The following is a 26269-nucleotide window of genomic DNA, read 5'->3' as shown; positions in this document are numbered from 1 at the left end:
GTGCAAGGCCAAGCAGGCAGAAAAGGGATTAGCAAATTCTACGGATAGTGGATTAACTGATCAAAACTTACCTTCATCGACTCGTCGTAGCTCATCAGCTGTAGATTGGGAGGTAGGGCAGCGTGGAAGGCGATCTTGTTGACCCACTCGATCATGGAATCCTTCGATCCGGTCAGGAACAGGAACTCCGAACCATCCAGCAACACTAACCGGAAGACGTTCTTCTTCTTGGTGTAGTCTTCGGCTCGGTCACATTTGGCGTTCAGAATATTGACCGGAGCGGTGGCCGCCTTCTTCTGGGCGAAGTCTTCCACGTCTTTGAAGAAGCATAGCAGCTGTCCGCACAGCACGGTGTAGAAGGGCTTCCACGAGCGAACGGGAGCCTTCTTTCCGCCGGACTGCAGTTCATGCTTTCGCTCCAACATTCCTTGCATTTCCACCGGTGGCATATCGGATTCGGCTGGTTCCAGTCCTCGCTGGTTCTTACGGAAGCTCTGAGCTCTCCGTCTCGTCGTGAAGGATGGCGTTCGCTTGGCAGGCTTTGGACCGATCTTCATACTCTCCGCCCGTTTGATGTTGCCCTCGGAACCTCGACGTAGACGTTCCTGAAGCATCGTGGCGAACGAGTTGGACTTCTGCACCGGCGATACATCGGGAGCTTCCTTGGAAAATCCAGCTGCACTGACCGGCGAGAGATGACTAGGTGTAGACGACTTCGTAGGGGTGTCGTAACCGTTGACGGCTGACGTATTGGCATCGTGCCTTCGACGTTCTTCGGTGATTCGCTGAACTTCCTTCTGCTTCAAAGCTTCGTGTCGCTCACGCTCGACTCGTTCCTTTTCGGCTATGCGAGCAGCATGCTCGGCTTCTAGCTGTTTCTTGAACTTCTGTTCCAGTAGTGTGATTCGCTTCAGTGCCAGTACCTTCTCCTCCTGAGCTGCCACGGTCTTCTCGAAGTCATCGTGCTTTCGGATAAGATCTTCAACCTGGGCGATGGAATCTCCCAGTTTGCCATCTTTGAGCTGCACCTGCCGCGTAATGATCCAACTCTCGATCACTTCTGCTTCCTTCAAGAACAGCTGCGTGTCCAGATTAAGTTCGTAGATCTCCGCACGCTGCACAATGGTGTTATCCAACAAACGTTTCCGTTGCCCTAATACAGCTATCTTTTCCTGTACTTCGTTAGCCAAGAAGTGGCCATCCTTGATCAGTTTGTTGCCTGTCTTGTAGAACGATTCGAAAGCTTCGCTCCTCGAATCCACCTCTGTCTTATGTTCCTTGATCTTGCCGATTAAGGCTTCAGCTCCAGCAACGTCCTTTGCTAACTCTGGAGCAGTGATCTGCGCCAGCATCTCGTTGATCCACGCCATAAGATCCCGGTACTCATCGAAGTATGCTTGCAGTTGCGCAGCTTGCATAAGCTTCTCCTTGCGCTGAATCGTCTTCTCCTTCAGCTCGGACCACGCCTCGATCGTTTCGTCTCGCTTGACTTCGATGTGTTCTTTGGCATCGGGGAAAGTGTCGCCGAGTTTCTGAGCTTCGGCAACCACTGACTCCAGTTGTTCCTTGATGGCACCCAACTCAGCTTCAAAACTTTCGTGCGTTCGCACCAAAGCCTGAATCGTTTCTAAGTCATGGCCGTAGTCTTCTGACAGGACAGCTGAGATTTTCTCATGAATCCATCCGATTGTTTCATCTGCGGTACGATCGAACACGTGCACCTGTTTCGCACCAGCCAATGCTTCCTGTCGTGCCACAACCAAGTCCTTCAATTCCTCCCACAGTTGCTTGGTTTCATCGCGTTTGCCTTTAATAATGTCCTTGTTTGGGTTACCCTCGTTCAACAACGATTCGCCCTTCGCCACGCAAGAATTCACACGTGCCTCATTCGAGTTCATGTTCGAAACGAACGACTCAAACTGGGCCGTCAGTTGCTCCACGTGTTCTACATCGGTTCCGTATTCCTCCGATCCAGCCGTGGTCATTTGCATCTCGATCCATTCCTGCAGATCGTCAATCTCCCTAATGAACTCGAACAGCTTCTTCGTCTCGGCAAGTTTCTTCTCCCGTTCTCCGGCCAACCTGTTTAGCTCATGGAACTGATACTGGATCTTGTCGTTCTTGGTCTTGATCTTCTCGCTATCGAAGTGTCCTCGCTCCTGCAATCCAACGGCCAATTTATCGATTTTCTCGACAGTCGGCCTGAACGCTACCAGCTCACGTTGCAGCGCGTCGAGCTTCTTCTGTAGCGATGCAACCGAATCCTCGTCCTTTCCGTAATCGTGTGATGAAATGATCGGCTTCTTCTCCTTGAGCCAGGACTCGGCTTCGTTGGCTTCGGCGTAGAACTGCTGACTCTCGACGGCATCCAGCAGCCGCAGTCTTCGCACGTTGGTCAGATTCCTCAGGTTCACCAACTTCTGCTGCAGTAGATTAGACTGGCTCTCGATCTGTTCCACAGCGTAGTGGTTTTCTCGGATCATCTGCTGGCCTCGTTGGATCAAAGCCGAGATGGTTGGTTCTTGTGAGAGGATTTCCGCCTCCAGCGCTTGGTGCTTCTTCTGTAGACTCTGCACTGCGGTTAGACTGCTTCCAAGATCCTTGGATGCCGCCAGAGGTTCCTTCTCGTTCAACCATAGAAGTTCGTCTTCTGCATCACGCAAGAACTGGTGCAGCTGTAGCGAGTCCTCCAGGTTGTCGCGCCGGATGGTGGTTGGTTCATGCAGGGAGTGGTACCGTTTGATGGTCATCATAGCGCTCTCATGAAGTTCGTCCTTCATGAAGTGATCGGAAGCGAGGAACTTGTCATCAGCGGCCTTGATCTGCTCGCAGGTTTCCAGATGGTGGGCAACGTCTGCTTCCAGCATTTCATGCTTCTTCAGCAGGTTGTTGACGGAAGCCAGATCCTTGCCGTAGTCTTCTGAAGACAGCTGACCTTCGACTTCGTCCATCCAGTTGTTGAAGTCGTCCAGGTTACGTTCGAAGAGCCGCGCCTCATAGGCTTCGGCCAAGCATTCCTTCTTCTCGCGGGAAGCTTCGCGTAGTTTCTGCCAGTCGGCTTCCAGAATATCCAGCTGTTCTTGCACCAGCGCACTGGCGTAGTGTTCCGCGTTGATGAGGCTTTCACCTTCTTCGATGATTGCCGTCACTCGGGTAGAGTTCGCTCCAAGCTCGGCATCGAATGCAACGTGCTTCTGGATCTTGCTTTGTAGATTACTGGGTTCGCGATAGTTTTCGTCCAAGGCGACCTGCATTTTCTGCGAGATCCACTTGGCAACTTCGTACAGTCCTCGAAGGAACTGCTGCAGCTGAAGCGATTCCTGTAGTTTCTGCTTACGAGCAGCTGAAGAAGCTAGCAGCTTATCTTTCCTGGCAATAACCGAGCATAGGCGCTGCTTGATGACGTCCGCTTCGAATGGACTCTCTGCCAAAATCTCCTCGGCGAACTTCTCCAACTCATCGGTCCGGCTGGCAGCGAGCAGTTTCTCGAATGCCTCGTGCTTCTTGATCAGCGCTTCAACGGCAGTGAATGACTCTCCCAGGTCATCATTGTTCAGGAACGCTTCCTTGTTGGCCAACCAGGCTTCATTCTGATCCGCCTGTTCCTTGAACTGCTGCAACTGATAGGCCTCCTTCAGGAAACGGTCCTTACCCTTCCAGGAGTCGTGCAAGTGCTTGTTCAAATCTTCCAGCTGACGCAACGCCTTCTCCACATAGTCGTTCTTGACGCCCATGGCTTTGTTGTCCGCCACGAGTCGTTCGCCATGTTCCTGCAGAGCCTTGAAGATCTTGTCTCGTCCGTCGATTTCAGCCTTTCGCTCTCGATGCAGCTGGATTTGCGCCTGACATTCGGCGATCGTGGTTGGATTCGACACGGAATCCATTTTCTTCATAATGTCGTTGGTCCACAGTTCGAGTTCCTTCACATCTGCTGTGAATTTATGCGCCGTGTAACCGTTCTCCAGAGCTTCCGCTCGTTTGACGCTGGCTTCCTGTAGGTTGTTCCACTGTCGCTTGAGTTCCTCTAGCTTTTCTTCGATATTTACCGCGTTATCGGGGTATTTCTGGGCCAACAGCTTGGCTCTCTTTTCGTGTTCCTGGATCTTCTGCTGAACGGCAGTCATGTCGCGTTTCATAGCGTCTTGCTTGCGCTTGAGGGCTTCCACTGCGTTTAAGTCTCTTCCGGTATCGTCCACGCTCATGGCGAGCTGCTTTTCACTGATCCGTTCGGCTGTGTCGTCGACGTCACGGTTGAACACATGGATCTCGTAGGCTCCGTCCAGGAGCTCTCGGTACTTGTTCAGCGCTCCCTGCAGCGACTTCCATTTGTTGTTGAAGTTGTTTCGACGCTGTTGAACGTTCTTGGCCTCATTCGGTGCCTTGTCCTGAGTGAGAAGTTTGTCCGCCAGAACGTTGATAGTTTTGATTCTTTGATCGTCAACTCGCATATCCGAGTCAACATCATCCAATTTCCTCTTCAGAGCGTTGCAGTGCTCCAGATCGCGACCAGTGTCACTGGCGTGGACCATCATTTCCTTGTCACGAATCCAAGCTTCCAGTTTGTCCAACTGGCTATCGAACTCCAGGATGTCTTGAGCTTCCTCCAGACCGCGACCTCGCGAAGCCACTTCGTTCAACAGAACGTTCCACGATTCGCTTAGTTTCCTCACTTCATCTTCGATCTCTGCTGCGCACTCGTGTCGCTTCTTGATCAACATCTCTCCCTTCTGCTTAACTTCCCTGATACGTCCTTCGTTGGCTGCCACTTCGGCTTGGAACGCTTGATGTTTCTGCAGCTTCTTGACCTTGTCTTCCATGTTGGAAACGTCGGCAAAGCTAGTAGCGTCGGCTTCCAGTTTCTTCTGTTTCTCGTTGATCCATGCGCCGGCTTCTGCACAGTCTCGAATGAATTGAGCATACAGCAGCGCATGCTGGAGCTTCTGTCGCCGGAGGGCACACAGCTCCTTGATCTTCTGTCTACGATCGACGATTTCTCTCAGACGCCGTCGAATATTTTCACTGTCGTAATGATTCTGTTCAACCAGCTTTCTGCCGTGGTCTTGCAGAATCGCCACTTTCTCGTCCTGCGTTTGGATTAGCTTCTCGAACGCATCGTGTTTCTTAACCTGATCTTGGACGACTTCTACCGTTTGTCCAAAGTCCGAGCTGGAAAGAGCCGCTTCCTGGCCACTGCTCAAGTTGTCAATGACCTTGGCGTCTCGCATGAAGCAGAACAAGTCGATCTTCTGCTCGAGGAGGATCTTCTTCTTGTTGTAAGCCGAGTGCAGCTTGGCACGTTCGTCAAGCAGTGCGGAGCACTTTTCCTCGACTTCGGTAGCTGCGTAGTGGCCCGTCTGAACCATTGAATCGCTCAGCTCGTTGAGATACCGGAAGGTCTCCTCTCGAGCCTCGATTTCTCCGTAGATGGCGTCATGCTGGATCTTGAGGGCGGTCGCGCCAGTGGCGTCACTGACGTGTTCCTCGGCTTGTAAAGCCGCTCGCAGGTTCGTTGCCCAGGACATCAAGTCCCGGACCTGGGTGAGGAAGTGCTGTAGATCGCAGCTGGCCTGTAGCTGATCGTTACGCAGTGCGGACTTCTCCTTCAGTATGTTCCATGCTTGGATAACGTTTTCCTGTTCGGCCGCGATGGCCTTGGCATTATCTCCAGGGTATTTGGCCTGTAGACGCAGTGAGTCGTCCACCAGAAACTGGAGTTGAGCCTCCAGAGCGACCAGTTCGTTCTCGAAGGCCTCCTGTTTACGGCTCAGGGCCAAGGCCGAGTTGAGATCCTTACCCAGCTCCGTGGATAGGGCGGCGTTTTTGTCCTTTCGGGGAAAGGGTATTTTATATTGAAATTGTGGATTTTAGTACAAAAGGCCAAACGTAGAAAGACGGAATGATGGAAATGTAGAAACCTTAGGGGAGGTTATACGAAAAGTTTACTTCTAGGGCAAAGTTGTAGGATAAAGTTGGGCAACAAAAGTAGAAGAGTTTTTTGGACAGAAATATTTTCAATGCTTTCATATTGCAGTTTATAAAACAAGGTCTACCCAACAAACATTACTGCTGTACAATGGCTGAATAAACCGATCTTAAGCTTGATTTTACAAATTTTGGCTGAATAAGCTGTTATTCAGCTGTCATTGTAACTTGGGTAGTCAGTCAGAGTTCAAAGTTGTAGAAAATTAGTTGAGAAACTCGTCTGAACTTTATAAATAGCGTTTCAAAGGCTAGACACCTAAAGTTCTGTTAGAACTTCTGAAGCCAGTAAACTCTTTTTAAGTGACCACCAAAACGGAAATTTTAATACTCTATCATTCCAGTTTTCAGCCTTTCGATGTTCTGGCTTCTAGGACATTTCTCCATTGATCTGTTCAAACCGGACTTACCTGGATGCGGAACAGGGCTTCGGCTGCGTCTCGGTGGAATCGATGGATTTCACCGGCGGCGTGTAGTTTCTTTTCACGAGCCGCCAGTTGCTTCAGCAGATTCTGCCAGCAATTGCTGAAAATGGTAGAATTTGGTTTAGGTTTGTTCTACAGCTGTGCTCATTAAAGTTTCATCGATATGTTATGTTTTAGTAATGAAAATGAAGATTTTGATATGCCTATGAATGTTTCTATACGAAAAGTTCAAACCAATTAAAGAAATTTAACTAAATTTTGAAACATGACATTGTTCTACTATTACTACAAGAACTTCCTTTGAAATTCAACTACGTAAGCATGAAAGTCGATCATGAGAGTTCGAATATGCATGGCTACAGATATCCATATCACAATGAAGTGACGACACTAGAGTACACATAAAGCGATCAATTTGTTCGTATTGTTTACCAGATGTGATCATGCTGTTCAACGACATCCAACTGGGCCTCGGTGTAGACCGGCTGCCTCCCTCTAGTGAATTCAGGGACATTCATAGTATTGTTCAGGTTTAGCCAAGGCATTCCCAGCAAATGGCATGCATTATTTTAAAGGTTTTACAGAACGAGAAGAAGATATAGGTTGCAAGAAGAATAGAAGAATACAGTTTCAAGCTATTTACAGAACAAGTTACATCCGGAACAAAAACTCCGAAAGAATTCAAGAATCTTACCTGAGCTGCTCCTGTCGCTTCTCAATATCTGCCACGTAGGGACTGTCACTACCGATGAGCTTCTTGGCGAACTCCTCGCATTGGTTAAACCGCTCTGCTCCGACTTCGATGCGGTGCTTCAGGTCGTCAAACTTGTTCTTCAAGATCTGGCGAAATAAATGCAAATTAGTCGTCCGTAACCCCTGCACTTACGCACCTCCAAACAACTCACCAATAAGTGTTCATAATCATGGCCGTAGTCTTCCGAGTTGACGGCCTGCTCCTGCTCCTTGATCCACTGCTCCAAATCGGCGGACTCCATGAAGTACTCGTGTCGGTAGAGACTTTCCATCAATCGTAGCTGTCGTTGAGCTGCCAGCTTCTGCAGCGATTTGAGCATCTTCTCGATCAACTGCTGCTTAGCGGCGATCACCTTACTGTCCGGATGTTTCGACGACACCATGGCCGACGCAGCGTGACCCATCTCCGAAACAATTCCCGAATACGTGTCCAACTCCAGTTCGATACCCTTGTGCTTCGTCAGCAGTTTGGTAGCGGAGTCACGATCTCGTCCGTAATCCGTTGATCGCAGTACATTATTGCGCTCTCCCAGCCAGGTCTCGATCTCCCCGGCTTCCGACAGGTACTGCTGAGCTTTAAGCGACAGTTCCAACTTCTTGGATCGCTCATTGCCCTTCGCTTGTAGATCATTCCACGCAAGATCCAGCGTGTTGCACAGCTCCTTAACTTTCTCCTTCTCCGGGTGATCTTGATTGATCAGGTTTTCGGCCGAGGTCAACGTCTTGTTGATCATCGGCTGATGACCCTCGATTTCAGCTTCCAACTTCTTGTGCTTCTTGTACAGACTCTGCGCCTGGTGTAAGTTCTGTCCGATAACATCGGAACTGGCGGCCGGTAGATGTTCGTTGATCCACTGCAGTTCAGCGTCCAGCTCGAACACAAACTTGTGGAAGCGCAAACTCTCGTCCAACGCTTCTCGTCGCTTCGCCGCAGGCTTCTTCAAATGCCTGAACTGATTCTGCAGCTTCTTCGTTTCATTCTTGATATTGTTGGCATCGAAATGTCCCTCATGGGCCATCTCCTCGCCAGAAGTTACCAATTCGGCCACCTTCTGCTCCCACAGCCCAACATCGTTCTCCACCATCTGATGCTTGTTCATCAAATCCTTGCAACTACGCAGATCATTACCGACCTGCTTGCTCTGCAGCGCAGCACCCAACTCCTCCAGTTTGCTTTTGGCATCCTCAATGTTTCGATTGTGTTCTCTCTGCAGAGAAGCCTGCTCCAGTCGTCGGCCCTTCTCCAGCGACGATTGGTTCAAATCCTTCCACTTTTGGTTCACCGCTGCGAGCATTACCGTCACTTCCTCCGCTCGGTTATTCGTCTTGATCAGTGCTTCTCCCTCCTTGTTAACGGTGCGCAACTGCCCCTCGTTGGCACGCAATTCCCTCTCAAAAGCTTTGTGCTTCTGCAGCTTTCGGGGAAGATTCGTCAAATCCTTGTAACTCTCATCGCCAGCGATCTTGGCCTTGTCTGCCAACCAGGTGTTCAAATCATCCACATCAGCGCTGAACTTCTGGAAGTCTTTCGAGGCTTGCAACGCATTGCGTCTCTTCTGAGCCAGATCCTTGACTCTTTCCCTTCGCAACAGTACTTGATCGCGACGCTCAGCGATGTATTTGGCATCGTAGTGATTGTTCCGAATCAGTTTGTCAGCCCCTTCCGAGAAATTTTTCAGGATCTTATCCTGAGCTCCGAGGCTGTTTTCAAAATCAGTGTGGCGCTTCAGAATGGCCTCTACGTCATCCAACGAATTGCCAAGATCGTCGTACTCCAAGTACGCTTCGTGGCTCTTGGTCGTGGCGTCGATCTTATCCGCTTCCCGGTTGAAGATCTGCAACTCAATGCACTGCTGCAGTTTCTGCTCCTTCACCTTCCAAGCTGCGTAGACCGCTTCCTGTTCGGCAGCCAGCTTCTTCAAAGTTTCCGGTACCTCCACCAGATTGGGATTTCGCTGCATCAGCTGCTTGCCGAGTTTGGCCAGCTGTTGGAACTCATCGTCGTGGGCCTTGATATCCTCGCCAAGTTCGTTGTGCTTCTTCGACAAGTTCTCGGCAGTTTCAACGTCCCTGGCAGGTTCGGCTGCGTTCAGCTGGTTGTGCACCCCATCGATCCAGTTCAACAGAGCCTTCGAGCTATTGGTGAAGATTTGTTGACCGACAGCGTTCTCCAATCGGGACCGACGCTCCTTGGCCTTTTCCTCGACCTTCTTCCACAAGCCTTGGATGTCTTTCTGCTTCTCGGTGACGTTATCTCTCTCGGAAGGATACGAGTTTTTCACTGTATTTCCGAGGAGGTTTACTCGGCTTACCTTCTCCTGCACGGGTGCCAATTCCCGCTCAAGATTTTCGTGCCGTCTTTGAAGAGCCTGTACGGTCTTCAGATCCGGACCAACTTCGGCCGTATCCAGTTGGGTCATCTTCTCGTTCATCCAGTCGATGGCTTCCTCGCAGGTGCGGTTGAACAACTCCACACTGGAAGCTCCTTCCAAGTTCTTCTCCTTCTGTCCCTTCAGGTAGTTCAGATGCTCCCACATCTGATGAATCTGTCGCTGGCGAGCCTTGACCTTATCCAGCTGGGAGTGCCCTTGCCGGACAAAGTCTTCGACGTCCGAATCGATGGCTTCCACACGCTTCGACGAAGCGGAGAGGTCTGTGAGGAAGGTTTCGAACTTCCTCTTGGCGCTCTCGACGTTGTCCTTGGGATCGTCCGTACGAAGCATCTTCTCCTTATCCTTGATCCATTTCTCGAAATCATCGCACTCGCGGTAGAAACGGAACAGACAGATCGAGTCTTCCAACAAAGCTCGGCGCCTCTCTGCCAGCTCCTGCAGCTGATCGTACGTGCTGTTGATGTCCTTCTGGCGCTTGTCGACACTGTCGTTGCTGTCGATCGAGGTATCACCCTCAGCGCGTCGTTTGACCAGGGGTTTGACCTGGCTGACCTTAGCCGGTCGAACGCGCTTCACCGGTACGACCTGCTTGACCAGGATAGTCTTCTTGACCTTCTGCATCACTTTGACCTTTTCGGCTTTGCGAATCAGGCAGGGGACCGGGCGAGCCTCGATCTCCTTGACGTAGTTGGCGGGTACGAAGCCTTCGGATCCGTCGAGCTTACGGACGTTCCACCAATCCGGGTTGGTCTTGTTCTGCAGGATCATGATTTCGTTTTTGGCCATCTTCATGCCTTGGCCTTCGAAGGGATACAGCGCCCGGACGTGCGGCAGCAGTTTGTTCTCGGTGACGGTTTTGTGTTCTAGGCGTTCGACGGGTTCTTCTTCCCAGACTTCCTTGGGGACCAGTCGAGTTTCGTTGACCCACTCTTCCTGTTCCAGTTCCTGGGTTGGTTCTGGCTCGGCCGACAGATCTAGGGTACAGATGCCGGCTTTGATAAGCTTGTCGGCCTGTTGGTTCAGGTTCAGGATGTCTCCAGAGTAGGCGTTCAGTTCGCCCTGAAGATCCCGATGGCGTTGTAGTAAAGCCTGAGCGGAGGGTTCGTCGACTCCGAAGTCATCAGAAGCGACCAGCGCCATCTTTTCGTTGAGCCACGAGTCCGCTTCGTTGGCGTCGGCGTAAAATTGGTACGCCTCGGCGGCGTCGTCAAGCTGGCGCTTGCGTACGTCTGCCAGGTCTTCGAGGGCTTTCCAGTGTTCCTGGAGGGATTCGATTTTGGCCTGGACATCCGCTTTTCGGGGATGTTTGTCGGTGATCAATTTCTTACCGGCTTCGGTGATTTGGACCGTTTTTGGTTTGCGGACTTTCATCTCGTCTTCGAGGGCTTTGTGTTTCTGTTGTAGGGAGACGACAGCGCGCAGATCTTTGGCCGTAATTCCGGCCTTACAGATACGCTGTTTGTCCACCAGCCAGCCTTCTTCGTTTTCATGGTCTTCCACGAATTGGTAGAAATCGTGAGCTTCATCAAGGCGGGCTCGGCGTTCTGCACTGCAGCCTTGCAGCTCTTCGTAGGACTTGGCCAGTTCGGTGAGCTTCTGGTCGAGCTGGCTGGTATCTTTCGTACCGGACTTCTTGAATGCTTCTCCTTGGCGAATGTATCTTCGTTGCGTCTCGCCAAGCGTGGTGACTTGTAGCTCTAGCAGTGAGTGTGCTTGCAGGAGTTCCTCAACTCCAAGTAGATGAGGTCCAACGTCTTCGGAAGCGAATTGGACCTTCAAGGCTTGGATTGTGCTCATGGTGGCGTCGATTTCTCGCAGGAGGTTCATGAGCCCGCTCATTTGGGTTAGCTTAAGTTTGTGATTTTCCAGTAGTTCTAGTAGTTCTTTCCACTTGCCGATGACTTCGGTTTCCCGTTTCTGGACCCGCTCCTTTCCATGGTAGTTTTCGTTGTGTAGTTCATTGCACATGTCCGTGAGGTCGTTGAAGCGATCGGCTCTCGCCAGGATATCGGCGGATATGGCTTCGTGCTTCTTGACCGTGGCGTCCACCTGTCGAATGTTCGCTCCGTAGCGCGGATCCGACAGGACCTGGATCATCTCATTCAGGTATCCTTCTCTTAATACTGACTTCTTCTCGAACTTGTAGTTTAGTTGTTCTAGCTTTTCTTGTCGGAGCAGTTCCTCTCGGAGGGCCACTTCCCGGTTGTGCTCGGCGTTCTCCAAGCGTTGCCATGCCTTCTCGATGTCGTTGATCATCTTTCCGTCTTGTGGGGTGTAGTGTGGCTGGTTCAGGGACTTCAGCAGGGTATTAACGTGGAAGAACAAGGCTTCGATTTCTGATCGTTCCTTGTATTTAGGTGGTTTCTCAATGGTTCGGTACTCTTTGAATGCTAGCAGCTCCCTCTGGATGCCCTCGACCGAGTTGGGAAAGTTTCGCTTCTCCAGTTCGGTCGTTTTGTTCCGGATCCAACTCAGCAGATCGGTGATAAGGTTTTCAAACTGCATTTTCTTTTTGTCGGCATCCATCAGTTTGTTGACGATCTGGTTTTCGGATCGTGGGTTAAGAAGGGGATGTTGAGTAAATTAATTTTGACATGAACATCTTCTTGTAATTTGAAACAATTAAAAGGTCACTCGTCATGTTTCTATGCATTTAAACACATTCTCACGCACACACATACATACACACAGACACATTTTCATCGGTATTACTCTCCCATTGTTTGCTAGTGAGTTTGCGTCAGTTCGGTTAAATCATTCCGGACCGTAATCTTAATTTTCGAGTTCCATATTACTTTGGCTGTACGGAAGCATTCCGAAACAAATTCCAGTAGAAGTATATTCAATGTAAACAAAAGTACTTACATTCGCAATTCGCTTGCCACCCTTCTGCTCGTTCTTCATCCGGGCGAACGTGTGGTAGTAGCTGGCCACGTACGTCAGGATCGATTTCTCGTCCGGCCGGGCCGTGTCGATGTCTTCGGCGTCCAGCAGCCGCGGGATGCCCAGCTCCCGGTCGGCCACCTCGAAGGCGTGGTTGAGGTTCTCGATGTTCCGGCCCGGCATGAGGCTGTTGTAGTCGAACAGATCCGGCCGGTGCGAGTGGATGAGCGCGTTGAAGCCCAGCCCCGAGCGCCACGAGTTGGTAAAGTCGGTAATGTGCACATGCTGGTAGCCCTGGGTTTTGCGCTGGCACCACAGCAACAGGGCGTCTTTGGCGGATTTCTTCTCCGATGACTCGTTCTCTTCGTCCTGCGGGGAGAGGGGGAAAGAAAGCAGAAGGAACGTTTAGTTAAATTAACCACAAGTTTTATAAATATGATCGCTTTCGAAAAAGCTCCGAACTCCCTCAAGGTCGAATAAATTAGTGCTAATTTTGTTTCGGTCTTCCCGAGTAGAAGTAAATAACTAACAAAATATAAAAAGCATGACATATTTCACTGTCGTATTCCGTTTAAACATTATCATTAAGTTCGGAGTTCCCAATTTATGACTGGAAAATACTAGATGGCAGCCCAAAATCCACTATGGTGGCTCACATTTCAAAATGGCTGCTGTTTTAGGAAAAGTGTTGGCAATGTGACAATGTACCGCTTCTGATTCATATGCAGAAGGTCCTGGGTTCAATCCCTGGCTTGTCCCTTACTTCCAACTTTGTATCTATCTAGTTTCTATATACTCTCTTCTCTTGATCTCACGTACACCCTATCATATACATAACGTCCTACGTAAATCTATCATATAACGTCCACAAGATATCTAACCAAGTAAACTGTGCCTCTTCACAGTAATCTTTCACACAATCTTTCATTTTACGCCTAGCATCTACGCACCAATGCTTGAACCCCTATGCCACAAATAAACGTTTCCTAACTACACTCCGATATGCGCATGAACATGGGGTTCTTTGGGGCATGCGAAAGTGTTTTAGAAATGTTTCAGAGGAGTTTCCTGGCGTATTAAGGCTTTTCAGGAAATTTCAGGAACTTTCCTGAGGGGTTTGCGAAGGATTCAGGCGGAATTTAGGAGGCCTTCAAAGAAGTTTTAGGAGGTTTTCGAAGGGGTTTCGTAATTCTTTCATATACTCCTACAACCCCTGGAACACCCTTAAAACTACCTGAAACAACTCTGACAACCCCTGAAAGTCTCGTGGATCCATGATACCTACTCAGGCGTCCTACAACACTCCGGGAATGTTCCTGAGACCCCATGGAAATTCCTGGAACACCTCTGGAACCCCTGAAACCACATAAAAACTTCTGGAGCGCTCTTGAAACCCCTTGAAACCTAATATATCGCCCCTGAAACTACCCTAGATATTCATGAAATTGCCGGGGCCCGTGGCGTAGTGGCTACACGTTTGCTTTATAAGCAGATGGTCATGGGTTCGATCCCAGCCCCGGCACTTTCGTCAGTTGCTCTTTCCCCCTGAGAGCAGCTGACATTGACCCTCTTCTGAGCCCATGGCTCAAATGAACCCGGATACTTTGACATCGGCGAACGGCAACCCATAAAGGACCCTCAATCGGACTGGAAACAGGAACAACCAACAGTGACACATCAACATCCTCGAGCTCATCATTCTACCATGATAGGGTAGCAAGTGATAGCAGCGCAACGGCCACCAGTTCGATGTAGTACAATTAGAAGTAGAATACATTTAGGCGCTGTACAAAGTGTATGTACAGCTTCCAATTGGAATCGCTCACGCAGTGCCCTAGTGGACAATAGAGCTGTAAATTAGGTTAAGTGATTGAAGAATAAAAAAATATTCATGAAACCCCTTGAAACACCCCTGGATTGCCCCATGAAACTTCGTGAAACCCCATAAATCGCCCCCGAAATTTCCTTACGCTCCCTGTAACAACCCGTAAATGCTGCTTAAACTACATGAATCGCCTCTAATGGGTAGTACGGAGATCGCAAGAAATTTCTTGGCCTATCTCGATGCGTGGGAAATTCAGGCAAGGAATCGCTCAAGAAATAAAAAAGCGTCGCTTTATTCCGGATCCTAGTACGGAGCTGAAACGAAACGTCAAATCAAATGGGGCTTGCTGTGTTAAATTTCTTGACCATTTCGGTCACGGAAAAATAATGCACTGAACGAAAATTACTTGAGCGATTCCGTTTGAAGTGCATACCTCCCATAAAACGCCATGGATCGCCCATAAGACGCTTCAGAAACCCTCTGAAACTCCTGATACCCCTTGGAACGCACCTGAATCATCCTGGAACGCTTCTGGAACCCACTGGGATGCCCCTGAAACTCCCTGAAATATTCTGGAACATCCCTGGAACGCCTCTGGAACGCTCTTGAAACCCCCTGATACTCTATGGATCGCCCATGAAACACCCCTGGCACCCACCGAAACACCCCTGAAATCTGTTGACATCACCTGAAACACGATTGAAACTGCGTGGAATTTCATGGATCGCCTATGAAACAAACAGGAACGCTTCAGAAACCTCCTGAACCCCCTTGAACACCCCGAAACACTCCTGAAACCGCCTTAAACACCATGGATCACTCATGAAATATCTCGGAAACACTCTGAAACTCCTGAGACCCTCTAGAACAGGCATTAGCGTAGCTAGCTTTTTCTTTTTTCTTGTTCACTCTGCTAAACAAACGCGAGAAAGAGCGGGATGAGAGAGGGGGCCTGTGCCCCCTCTTTCATCCTTCTCTTTCTCGTGTTTGTTTAGGAGAGTGAGCGAGAAAAAAGAAAAAGCTAGCTCCAGTGTTCTGGAACTCAGTTTTTAAAGTCTATGGCTATGACAGTAGTTTCTGAAGCTAAAAATAGTAACTACACATAATTAGACAGGGTTTAAATCAATAATTATTCCAAAATAGTTTTAAAATATTCCAAATCAGCCAATTGAACAGCCAGAAATGGACATAATAGACATAATTATTTGATAGGTAGATACAATAATAGATATAATAATAATCTCTGGACATAATAGATTACAAATCGTAGATTTGTACAATGAAAAAAAGTTCATGTAATCTCAAGCAAGGATTGGATGTTATTAGACATCTCAACAGATCTGATGCTGTCTATTAAACTTTGAGATGCTCAGTAAGTCATGAAAGATTACAAGTCGTAGCTTTGTATTATAAATGAAGTTACCGGTACAGCCGTACACTTTAGGATCTAAATTCCAGAATATTTTGGATGACCTAGGATATCCCGACTGATCTGAAACTGTCTATTTAACTTTCAAAAGACCTACTGGGCTTAATAGATTACAAATCGTTGTTTTGTATAATGCAAGAAGTTACCGCTGCACCCGTAGAATATGGGATCTAAACTCCAGAACAGTTTGGATGACCTAGGATATCCCGACTGATCTGAAACTGTCTATTGAACTTTCAAAAGACTAACTGAGCATAATAGATTACAAATCGTTGATTTGTACGATGCAAGAAGCTACCGCTGCACCCGTAGACTTTAGGATCTAAACTCCAGAATAGTTTGGATGACCTAGGATATCCCGACTGATCTGAAACTGTCTATTGAACTTTCAAAAGACTAACTGAGCATAATAGATTACAAATCGTTGATTTGTATGATGCAAGAAGCTACCGCTGCACCCGTAGACTTTAGGATCTAAACTCCAGAATAGTTTGGATGACCTAGGATATCCCGACTGATCTGAAACTGTCTATTGAACTTTCAAAAGACTTACTGGGCTAAATAGATTACAAATCGTTGCTTTGTGTAATGCAAGAAGTTACCGCTGCACCCGTAGAATATGGGATCTAAACTCCAGAACAGTTTGGATGACCTAGGATATCCCGACTGATCTGAAACTGTCTATTGAACTTTTAAAAGACTTACTGGGCATAATAGATTACAAATCGTTGATTTGTATGATGCAAGAAGTTACCGTTACAGACGTAGACTTTAGGATCTAAACTCAGAACAGTTTGGATGTCCTTGGATATCCAGAAAATTACTCTGCATCATATTCTACCTTTTTAATGCTGTTAAGCACCAAAACTACAGAAATATGTAGAAAAAACTATAATAATGCTTGGAAAAATTCCGGCTTAAAATTAAAAATCCACGTAAATGAAAACCGCGTTAATTCAAAAAACCGCGTAAAAATAAACCGCGTTAATTCAAAAATCCGCGTAAAAATAAACCGCGTTAATTCAAAAATACGCGTAAAAAAAAACCGCGTTAATTCAAAAATCCGCGTAAAAAAAACCTCGTAAATGAAAACCGCGTAAAAAAAACCGCGTAAAAAAAACCTGACTGTATACTTGAAGATATCCATAAAGCCAGATTTTAAGAGTAAACAAAACTCTCCTATATGTAAACCTTCTGGCATTCATTCTTACCACTATAAAACTGTTCAAACTCTCAACAGATGGTGGAAAAGCAAAAACTACGACACTGCTAGGTTTATTGCGGTCATCATAAAAGCAAACTTGCTTTCGTTTTATTTTCGCCAATTCTGGTCGTCGCCATATTGAAGAATTAGCTGACGTGAAACGAAAACGAAAGATGCTCTTAAAGAGGTTATCAAGAGGTTTTGATGTATAAATCAGTTTTATTTCAAGTTTTATAAAATTGGTCATGAAGATCTCTTATAGAGCACAACAAAACTTAAATTGTTACTTGGGATATAAAAAATTCAGAGGTATCATACAAAAAGTGTGACACAGGGGAGAGGGGGGGGGGTTGAAAATGCACAATTTTTGCGTGACGTAATTTATAAAAGCTCCCTAATACTACTACACTAAAACTCATATTTTTTCTGTCAATTCTCTAGTTAGTTCTGACAAAAATTTTACAAAAAATTTACTGGGAATTGCTTAAGAAATATCTCAAATAATTCCAACGTAAATGTTATCTTGAAGTTTATCCAAAGAATTTTGTCCAAAAATCGTTGAGGGTCTTACGTCGAAATTTATTTATCAGCACCATAAGAGCACTTTAAGGAATTTTACGAGAAATTGCTAAGTGGTACCGTAATCCGGGGTCAAATTGATCACTTTAAAACAACTTTTGCGGATAACATTAGTGGAATTCCAAATATTGCCAAAAGAATTTCTGTAAAATCAGTACCCAGTGGATCTTCACGGAATCACTTGACAGAATTTTGTTCAACAAATTTAAACTTTAAGTTAATTAACTCCAAATATCAAAAAATTGAAAATGCCAATTTGGGGCGAAATTGATCAGTATACAATTAAGCATCGGTTGGAAAGGAAAATTTCCTTCTCCGCTTAATTTTGCTTTTCTGAAAACGAATAACGCGTTTAAAATCTTACAACTAGTGAATTTAATACTCTAAACGCAAAATTAAATTCAGTAACAAATTTTGAAAACGACGTATAATCAATGGTGTAGCATTGATTATACGTCGTTTTCAAAATTTGTTACTGAATTTTGAAATTTTCACTTAAACGCCTAAAGGTAGGCAATTTCATTTGAAATAAGTGATTTCTGTCACAATAAATGACTGTTTCAACATAAAATGAACTTTTTTTTTAACTATTTCATGTTCTTATTAACTACATAACTTCCCAACCAAGGGTCCACAAAAATGTTAAAACAGAGAATTTACGGGAAGTCCTATTAGCAATCGATTGTTTAGTAGCCATGATTTCAGCTAAATGAGTAATACATTACAAATTCCTGAAAAACTAAGGCAAAGCTAATTTTTTTCTAAAAAAATAAAATGTTACACTCATCTCTAGACATCTACGGACCAGATGACGTAAAAAGTTTAAGATCATTACGACGCTTAAGGCGAAACTGGAAGCATTTCCTCACTTTTTGGTTTTTGATTTTTTATTAAATAACGAAGCAATATTTTCAAAATCGGTTTTCGTGCACATGTAGAGTATGGATCAAGGTATCTTCTGATTTTTTTCTGTAGTGGAAAATGTTTTTCGTTTTTGCAGAAACCATTTTTGAACAAAATTTCACGAAAAAATGGTTTCTGCATAAATGGAAAACATTTTCCACCTCAAAAAAATTCAGAAGATACCTTGATCCATACTCTACATGTGCACGAAAACCGATTTTGAAAATATTGCTTCGTTATTTAATAAAAAATCAAAAACCGAAAAATTGAGAAAATGCTTCCAGTTTCGCCTTAAGAGTTCCTAGTATGGAATTACAATGTAGTAGCCAAATGATCAATTTCACCCCGCTGATCAATTTGACCCCGGTTTACGGTAATTAAGTTACATATGTTAAGTGAAGAAAGTATGTAAGTTTTATTTGCCAATACTGTATATTATATTTCTTTTGAATTTAGAGCGCGATCCAACAAAAAATGCCATGCATTTATTTTAATAGCAAACCTCAATTTGTAATTCATCCCTACTCGGGCAACGGTCGTCATCTGCATCTGATTAATGATTGTTTATCCAAAGAACCGAGAAAGTCCAGCCAAAATTTGCATGACATGAGTGTAACATAATGCCAGAAAAAGCGGCAAATCAAGATGTGGTGGTGGCGATGGTGGTAGAGGAAGATTGTGACCAAGTTACTGCGCGGCCAAAGGCCCAGCAGATAACCGGTTTCCTTCGTATACAAAGTCAATCTGTGTACAGGACAGGAGACTAGGAAACAGACACGAGAAGAACAAAACGTCGAAAATCGCAAATATTTCTTTCGGGGATGTTGAACAGCGGTTCTCAAACAAGGGATGAGTTGATTCTTAGAGAGCATTTATCATTTTTGTGAAAGAAAAAGACAAATGTCAATTTCAAACTAGGAGCTTCATATTAGATGCCTGAGTTGTAGAATTTGGTAAGTTTCTGTTACAAATATTTCATAAAAAATATGGTTCAACTACTAAACGTGTTTTTTTTTTGTCTGTATTAACGAGATTTTTAACCCTAGAGGCTAGTTCATCTCGGGACCCATGCTTTACTTCCCTTGCGAAAGAAGGACCCACATTTTGTGATTATGTCGGGAGTGGGATTCAATCCCAGGTCCTCGGCGTGATTACTAAACGTCTTTTCAAATCATGTTTCATGTTATGCATTCTAAATTTTCAATTAAGTTTACGTTTTGCAGTCTACTAGAACTTTCAAAACTGCTTCCAGATCAGGACCTTAGATTTCACTGATGATATGAAATCCTTCTAAAAACCTTCGAAACTTAAATCATTCTCAAGTTTCCCCAAAGAACTTGTTTCGCCTTGTGTGTTGGTATAGTGCAATTAAGCAGCTGACATGATCTTTATTGGCCGTACAATAGCTCTAGAGGCCTGTAGGAAAAAAAACGAAATATAGTGAAATTAAGTTTAATACAATGACACAATGGTTTCTGTTTACATTCAAACTTGTGATAGCATTCTGCAATATCACAACATTAAAAGCAAAAATTATGAAAAAAGAAATTTGAGAAATGTTGTAGTTTCCACCGGAATGTGCAACCTTCTGCAATGTTATGAGGTATTCAAAAATTCAAGTTAGTGGAGCGGACCTGGTGTGATGGTTAGAACACTTGACTATCACGCCGAAGACCTGGGATCGAATCCCACTCCCGACAAACTCGCAAAATGTGAGTACTTCCTTCGGAAGGGAAGTAAAGCGTGTGTCCCGAGATGAACTAGCCTAGGGCTTAAAATCTCGTTAATACAGATAAAAAAAATCAAGGTTTGGAAGGAATTGTCCACATTCTGACATCAACGCAAAATACGTTGAAAACCCCTGCAGACGTGGACAGAAAGACACACGCGGAGAGAATCCACCAAAGCAGGTTAGTCGAAAATATGGCCGTCAATCAAAAGGCGAATTCGGTAGCCGTGTGGAGCTTTGTTTGCGTAGGACAAGTCAAGTGTAGGTAGGTTGGGTTTGCTGCCGGTTGATCGGCTGGCTGGCTGGCCGTTTTGTACCAAATCAACTGCTGATCTATAAGGCCGTGTGTCTGCGATCAAAACAAAGCACGAAAAGATTTGCCTAGATTTGGACCCCTAATAATAGTAATCATTCGATCATCATCGGTCGGCCGCGCCGGCTCGCCAGGTTGTTGTGTTGAAGAGTTGATCATCGCCGGATGGACAGACAGACAGACGGGCAAGTGCTGTATAGAGGTTCCCTAGAGTTACCAGTAATAGTTGCAATGCGTAAGGGATTGATCGAAAATTACGTAATCGATTTTTTTGAATAATTAGTTTCCTGAAGATATTATACATAACATTTTTAAAACTTGTACATTGTTTCAATAGTTTACAGAGTTAACCTTTGTTGTTTTACGTATTTTATGAATGACCCTTACGTCAAGTAAATGCTCGATTCATCATCAGTCCATATTGTGCGATTTTGGCATGCCGCCAGTCAGTGGCAACTTCGTGAGACAGTAATTATTTTATTTTATACAGAAACCTTCATTTTCTTGGAATTAGACCCGTTTGGCGTCTATTATTTCGATACCGGATATGGAAAACGTTGACCTTCGTTTTACCGCAGACAACATGCTGCCACTAATATAGTGGTTCAAGCGTTGGTTTACGTTATAACGGAATAATTCGTAGACTACATACTGAAAGCTGAGGGATAGCAAGAAAGCATCTACGAAACAACACGGCTACCACTGCTGATTTGTTTGCAGAAGATCTTGGGAATCTCCATCTTGGATCTATTTTGAACATTAACAACGCAAAGTACCAGAAACGGTTGAAAAAGTCGTTTCCGTTCCTCCCGAAATCACAACACTGTAGGGATTGAGAAAGATACTGAAAAAAATATAAACAGGACATATGCATATCAATTACAGCGATGATGTGCCACCGGATAAACAAAGCAAACGAAACAAACGATCAAGATGAGGCTGCATTTGCATGATTTGCAACCATCCTTGTTGGTGAAGGATTTAGGCCAATTCGGTCATTCCCAAGCAACCAAAAGTTCGGATCAGCTATTAATCAGCTATTCGAAGGTATATGAATAGCATTCTATTCAGCTCACTTTTTAAGGACAGACTTGTTAGAATCCCAAGATGGCCGCCACAATGGCCGACTTTAGCACCTACTCACGATTTCGAGCGCACAAATCTCAACGTAAACAAAACCAGCGCACCTGATCTTCTTATTTTAAGCTTATTACAAGTGAGCAAGAACAGAATAATCAAATTCACTGTTGTTTGGGGCTTGCTTCTTGAGATTTGTGCGTTTAAAGTTCTAATGAACTTTTGAAGCGGGATTTAATGACGTTTGTCCTTAAGTAATTAACCGAACTTCAGTTCACAAAAAGTACACTTGTGTCGCTGAAAGGAACACTATTCAGCTTAAAAATAAACTTCGAAAAAATGAAAAAAAAATTGTATAGTCCTCAAAAGTAATTTATTATTAAGAACCATTAGTTCATGTGGAATCCAAATTGACTAATACCTTGAAATAATGTTTGATGTTTTTTACTTACTGAGATTTGAACTCGGGATCTCTTCGTTGAAAGTCGGTGCCTAACCACTACTCCATGTATGCGTTGTTATGCACCGTGGGATTTTACTCAATGTGCTGATATCATATAGTAGAGCTCAATCAGGTTCGCGTGTGAACTTTCCCTGAACTTGGAATTGTTTTTGAAGTCGAAAGTTCGAAAGAAGTTCACGTGGAACTTCTTGTGAACTTACGCAGTTTGACATTTTCAGTTTGTTGTGGTTCGCAGTGCAAAGCAATAAATTAAGGCCAGTGTATCGACTTCAAGAAAAGATTATAAGTTTTCAGATTGGTTTTCAGTGAATACGATTGCGTCGATTACCGGTGCGCTGCAGTGACAAGTGAGACGGGTGTGAAAACATCCAGCAAAGCTGGAAAATTTTTGTGCGCAGCCGAAAAACCCCCGGCGGCATCCTGAGGGGAACAGTTTTCCGCTGCGGGGGCAGCCTTTGAGCCACACAATACGGATCCTTTGCGTTGATTACAAGTAAGTACGTTCAAATATTATAGTGGAACAAAGTGTACTTGTGAAATTAACACAAGCTGTGGCTGCTGGGCTCGATTTCCGAGTGATTTAATTGAATGAGAACTTCTCCCCGGCCCCGCTGTCGCCGAAGTTCAAGTGAAGTTCACTTTTGGTACGGTTAATATTTATCCGAACTTTCAGTAGTAAGTTCAAAACAAGTTCGAAACAAGTTCGGAACGGATGATTTCAAGTTGTTGGAATATGTTCAAATGAACTATATTTGAATTTTAAAGGCACGCAAAAGTTCAACATGAGTTCGGTTAATATTTGATTGAACTCTGTTTTAAAGTTCAACATAAGTTCTTTTTGAACCTTTTTTCGACTTTAATGTCGTTTTGAAGAGAAGTCAAAAGCTTGTACATGTACTTCCAAGTTCACAAACAATACAAGAGTAACTTTTTGGAGAATTAAGTTCAACGAAACCTGGAATTGAACCGAACTTGAACTTCTGAGTTCGTTCTTCAAGTGGAATCCGAACTTTTGGTTGCTTGGGTTGTGTCCGTTTACTATCTCACGCCTACAAATCAGCAACCCGCGAACCTATGCCGCAACAACAACAAGCGAATTCCTCCTATAGGGTAGGCTGAAGATGATTATTGATGATAATGAGAGATGAGAGATAGGAGGTAAAATATATGAGAGATAAGAGATAATAGATAATGATGATGAAAGATGAGCGGGGAGATGAGAGAGATGAAATACAGAGATTATGATGTTGATGAGAAATGATAGATGATGATGAGTGATGAGAGGTAAGAGATGTGAGATGAGCGAAGAGTGATGATAATGCTAATGAGAGATAGAGATTAGAGATGGGAGATGAGAGATGATTGATGAGAGATGAGAGATGAAAGTTGAGAGATTATGATGATGATATGAGATGAGCGATGAGAGATTAGAAATAAGAGAAAGAGACGATGATGATGAGAGAGAGATGAGAGATGGTGATGATGATGATGAAAGATAAGAAATGAGAGATTGGCATGAGTGTTGAAGGTTAAAAAAATATGTAAAATGTAAAAAATGTTACAGAGAAAGTGGTTGGAAATACGATGACTGTGATGGTTGATAATATTGTTTTAAGAACGAATGCGATTGTAAGTTGTGCTACAATAAAGTGAAATGTAAACTTCAATATTGTTGATAAAGCTGAAGTAAAAAACGTCGTTTCCGCAAAAACAGAAGCCATTATACATTGAAGAAGTATGTTACTCCTTGTGTAAGTGTATCCAACGTTCGTGGCAAACTCACCTAGGGCGAAAAGCAACGTTAATAAAGACAAATAAAAAGTGTATCCAATAATGTGGTGGTAATGAAATACAGTATACGTTCGATAACTATAACATTTGCCAGCTATTTGAACTTTTGTGAAGACAGTTATTTTTGTAGAAACATTTTAAAGATTTTCAAGCGATGACATTTGAACAATTCGAACTTATATAAGAATCATAAATTTTTGTAATATAAGAATCATAACTTTTTGTCAATATTGACGGATTTTTACACTCAGAACTGAATGAATTTTAAACGAGGAAACTCTGTCATGCAAACTTTTTTAATCGTTTTTGGAATTTTTATGGCAAAATGGAGAATATAACGAGCAGGTTTCAACAATATCCATTGGAAATGCTTTCAGAAATTGCTCATTCAATCAACAGAACTCCGTTATTCAAACTATACGAGTATTACGTTATTCAATTAGGGCTGGAACTAACTGATCAACTGACTTCAATTTTTGTACATAGCTAGATACTGTACTAAGATAAATACTAAGTTATAATGATCCACTAAGGTAAATACTAAGTTCGGATAATCCAAAATTTTGCCAGGGAAATTCTCCTCTTTCTTTAAGAATTTATATAGATTTTTTTCAAGAAATTCCATTAACGAATCTCTTTGGGAGATTTTCTAAAAATTTACCCTAGATTCCAAGACATTTAGAAATTCCTCCACGAGAAAAAAAAAAACAATTGAGAAATATATGATGAAATTTTGAAAAAGTAAATATTTTCCAGGATTTTTTGAAGGAACTCCTTAAAGAACTTTTGAAAAAACTCCAAGAATTCCAAGAATTTTGAAAGAATTCCAAAAATGTTGTTGCAAAAATTTCCTTGAAAGTTCCTTAAGAAACACTTCGAGGAACTCGTGAATAAATTCCTATGAAAATTTCTCAAGGGACTATGAAAATTTACGCGAAGGACTTCAGAAGCAAAAGAACTCCACCAGGAGCTCCTGAAGGACTTCCTACAGCAGATCCTGAATGCAAGAACCTTATTTACCTACCTAATTGATCATGTAGTGTACGGTTGGGGTCAAAAAACGACCCTCATGCAAAACGAGGGTTAAAGAGTTAACAGGTTATATCTGGGAGAATTAGTAGAATCACTATCACTATTTTTAAAATAAGGCTCTAACGAGCTGAAAGTTCGCAGAAAACCCAACCATCATCCCTCTCGAACTTCTCAAGCGTGGGAACAGTTGTATCGTTCAAACCACCAGATACATATAAGAAGCTATGCGAGGATCAAGAATGGCCCATTAATAATCAGTAAGAAATTCTGTATGGATTCCTAGAGGGTTCGATCTTGTAATTCTTCCCGAGAATCCTGTAGATCGTTTCAGAATTTCTCCTGGAATTCCCCCTAGTATTCCTCTCAGGATTCATCCATTCTTCTCCGATACTTAAGTATTTAAGTATTCTTCTCCGATACTTAAGGATTCTTTCGAGGGATCCTTCTGGATTCAAAAATGGATTCCTCCGGAGATTTTTTTTTTCACAAATTCCTCCAAATTTCTCCCAAGATTCCCACAGGGATTCCTTTCGGGACTCTCACAGGGCTTCAGGTATACATGGAACTCATAGATTTCTCACGGAATTCCTATATCGATTTCTTCTTCTACAATCTGTTTAAAAATGTCTTCTGGGTTTCCGTCAAGGATTCCTTTAGAGATTTTTTCATCGACTTCTCCCGGGATTCTTGCAGTTCCCGAAATTCTTTTAGCGTTTTGCTTCGGGATTCCGTTTGGCATTCATTCAGGTATTGCATTACTTTTAAACGGGATTTCTTTAGAAATTTCTCATAGGTTTCCCGCCTGGTCGGCCTTCTGAAATTTCTTCATTTATTTCTCTCGAGATTTTTTATGGAATTCCCCCGGCGACTTTTTGACTATTTGTCTCGGGATTTTTTCCATGACTTCTTAATTGATCTTTTTCGGGTTTTCTTTCTGGATTTCTCCTGGGATTCCTACAGCATTCTGTCAGAGATTTCAGGAATTCCATTACAAAATCCTCTCAAAATTCCTTCATTGATTCCGCCCAGGGCTCTTTTTAGATTTCTCTCGGGATTCTTGCAGGGAATACTTCCGAGATTTCTTTAGGAATATTTTCTGGAATTCCATGAGGAAATTCTCTCCCGGGATTTCTTCATCGATTTTATACGGATTACTTCCGGGGTTTCTTCTAGGATTCTTCCCGAGATTACATCAGGAACATCTTCAGGATTATTTTGAAAATTCTGCCAGGATTCCTTCTACAACTCCTCCCAGGATTCCTTCATTGTCTTCTGATGGAATTAATAAAATAATTTTTCGATGTTTCCTTCAGCGATTCCTCTCGAGATTCATTCAGGATTTCTTAAAGTCCTTCCCGGAATTGCTTCTCCCAGTTTCTATTCTGAGATGCCTTTATTGAATTTTCCCGGAATTTCTTTCCGAAATTCTTGCGATGTTCCGCTCGGGATTCATCTAGGTATGCCTTTGAGGATTCCTCCTAGATCCTTCCA

The 26269-nt window shown here is 44.2% G+C and overlaps 1 protein-coding gene across 6 annotated transcripts in view; it reads right to left on the bottom strand.

Moving 5' to 3' along the window:
• The window catches only part of LOC109418319 (spectrin beta chain, non-erythrocytic 5), a 289495-nt gene that overhangs the window by 17101 nt on the left and 246125 nt on the right, over positions 1–26269 (bottom strand). For 5 of the 6 annotated variants that reach the window (XM_062860375.1, XM_029864202.2, XM_029864214.2 and 2 more), the window contains 6 exons: positions 12416–12802; positions 7310–12091; positions 7099–7244; positions 6837–6899; positions 6390–6504; positions 72–5825 (listed from right to left, as the gene is read on the bottom strand). In XM_062860375.1, coding sequence (XP_062716359.1) covers positions 72–5825; positions 6390–6504; positions 6837–6899; positions 7099–7244; positions 7310–12091; positions 12416–12802 — 11247 coding nt within the window. The remainder of the gene's footprint in view (positions 1–71; positions 5826–6389; positions 6505–6836; positions 6900–7098; positions 7245–7309; positions 12092–12415; positions 12803–26269) is intronic. The other variant, XM_029864200.2, reaches the window with a different exon arrangement.

The sequence above is a fragment of the Aedes albopictus genome, chromosome 3 (assembly GCF_035046485.1).
Source record: "Aedes albopictus strain Foshan chromosome 3, AalbF5, whole genome shotgun sequence".
In the NCBI taxonomy this organism is placed as follows: Eukaryota; Metazoa; Arthropoda; class Insecta; order Diptera; family Culicidae; genus Aedes; species Aedes albopictus.
Note: the sequence above shows the minus strand (reverse complement) of the source record. Positions and strands in the feature narration are given on the sequence as shown.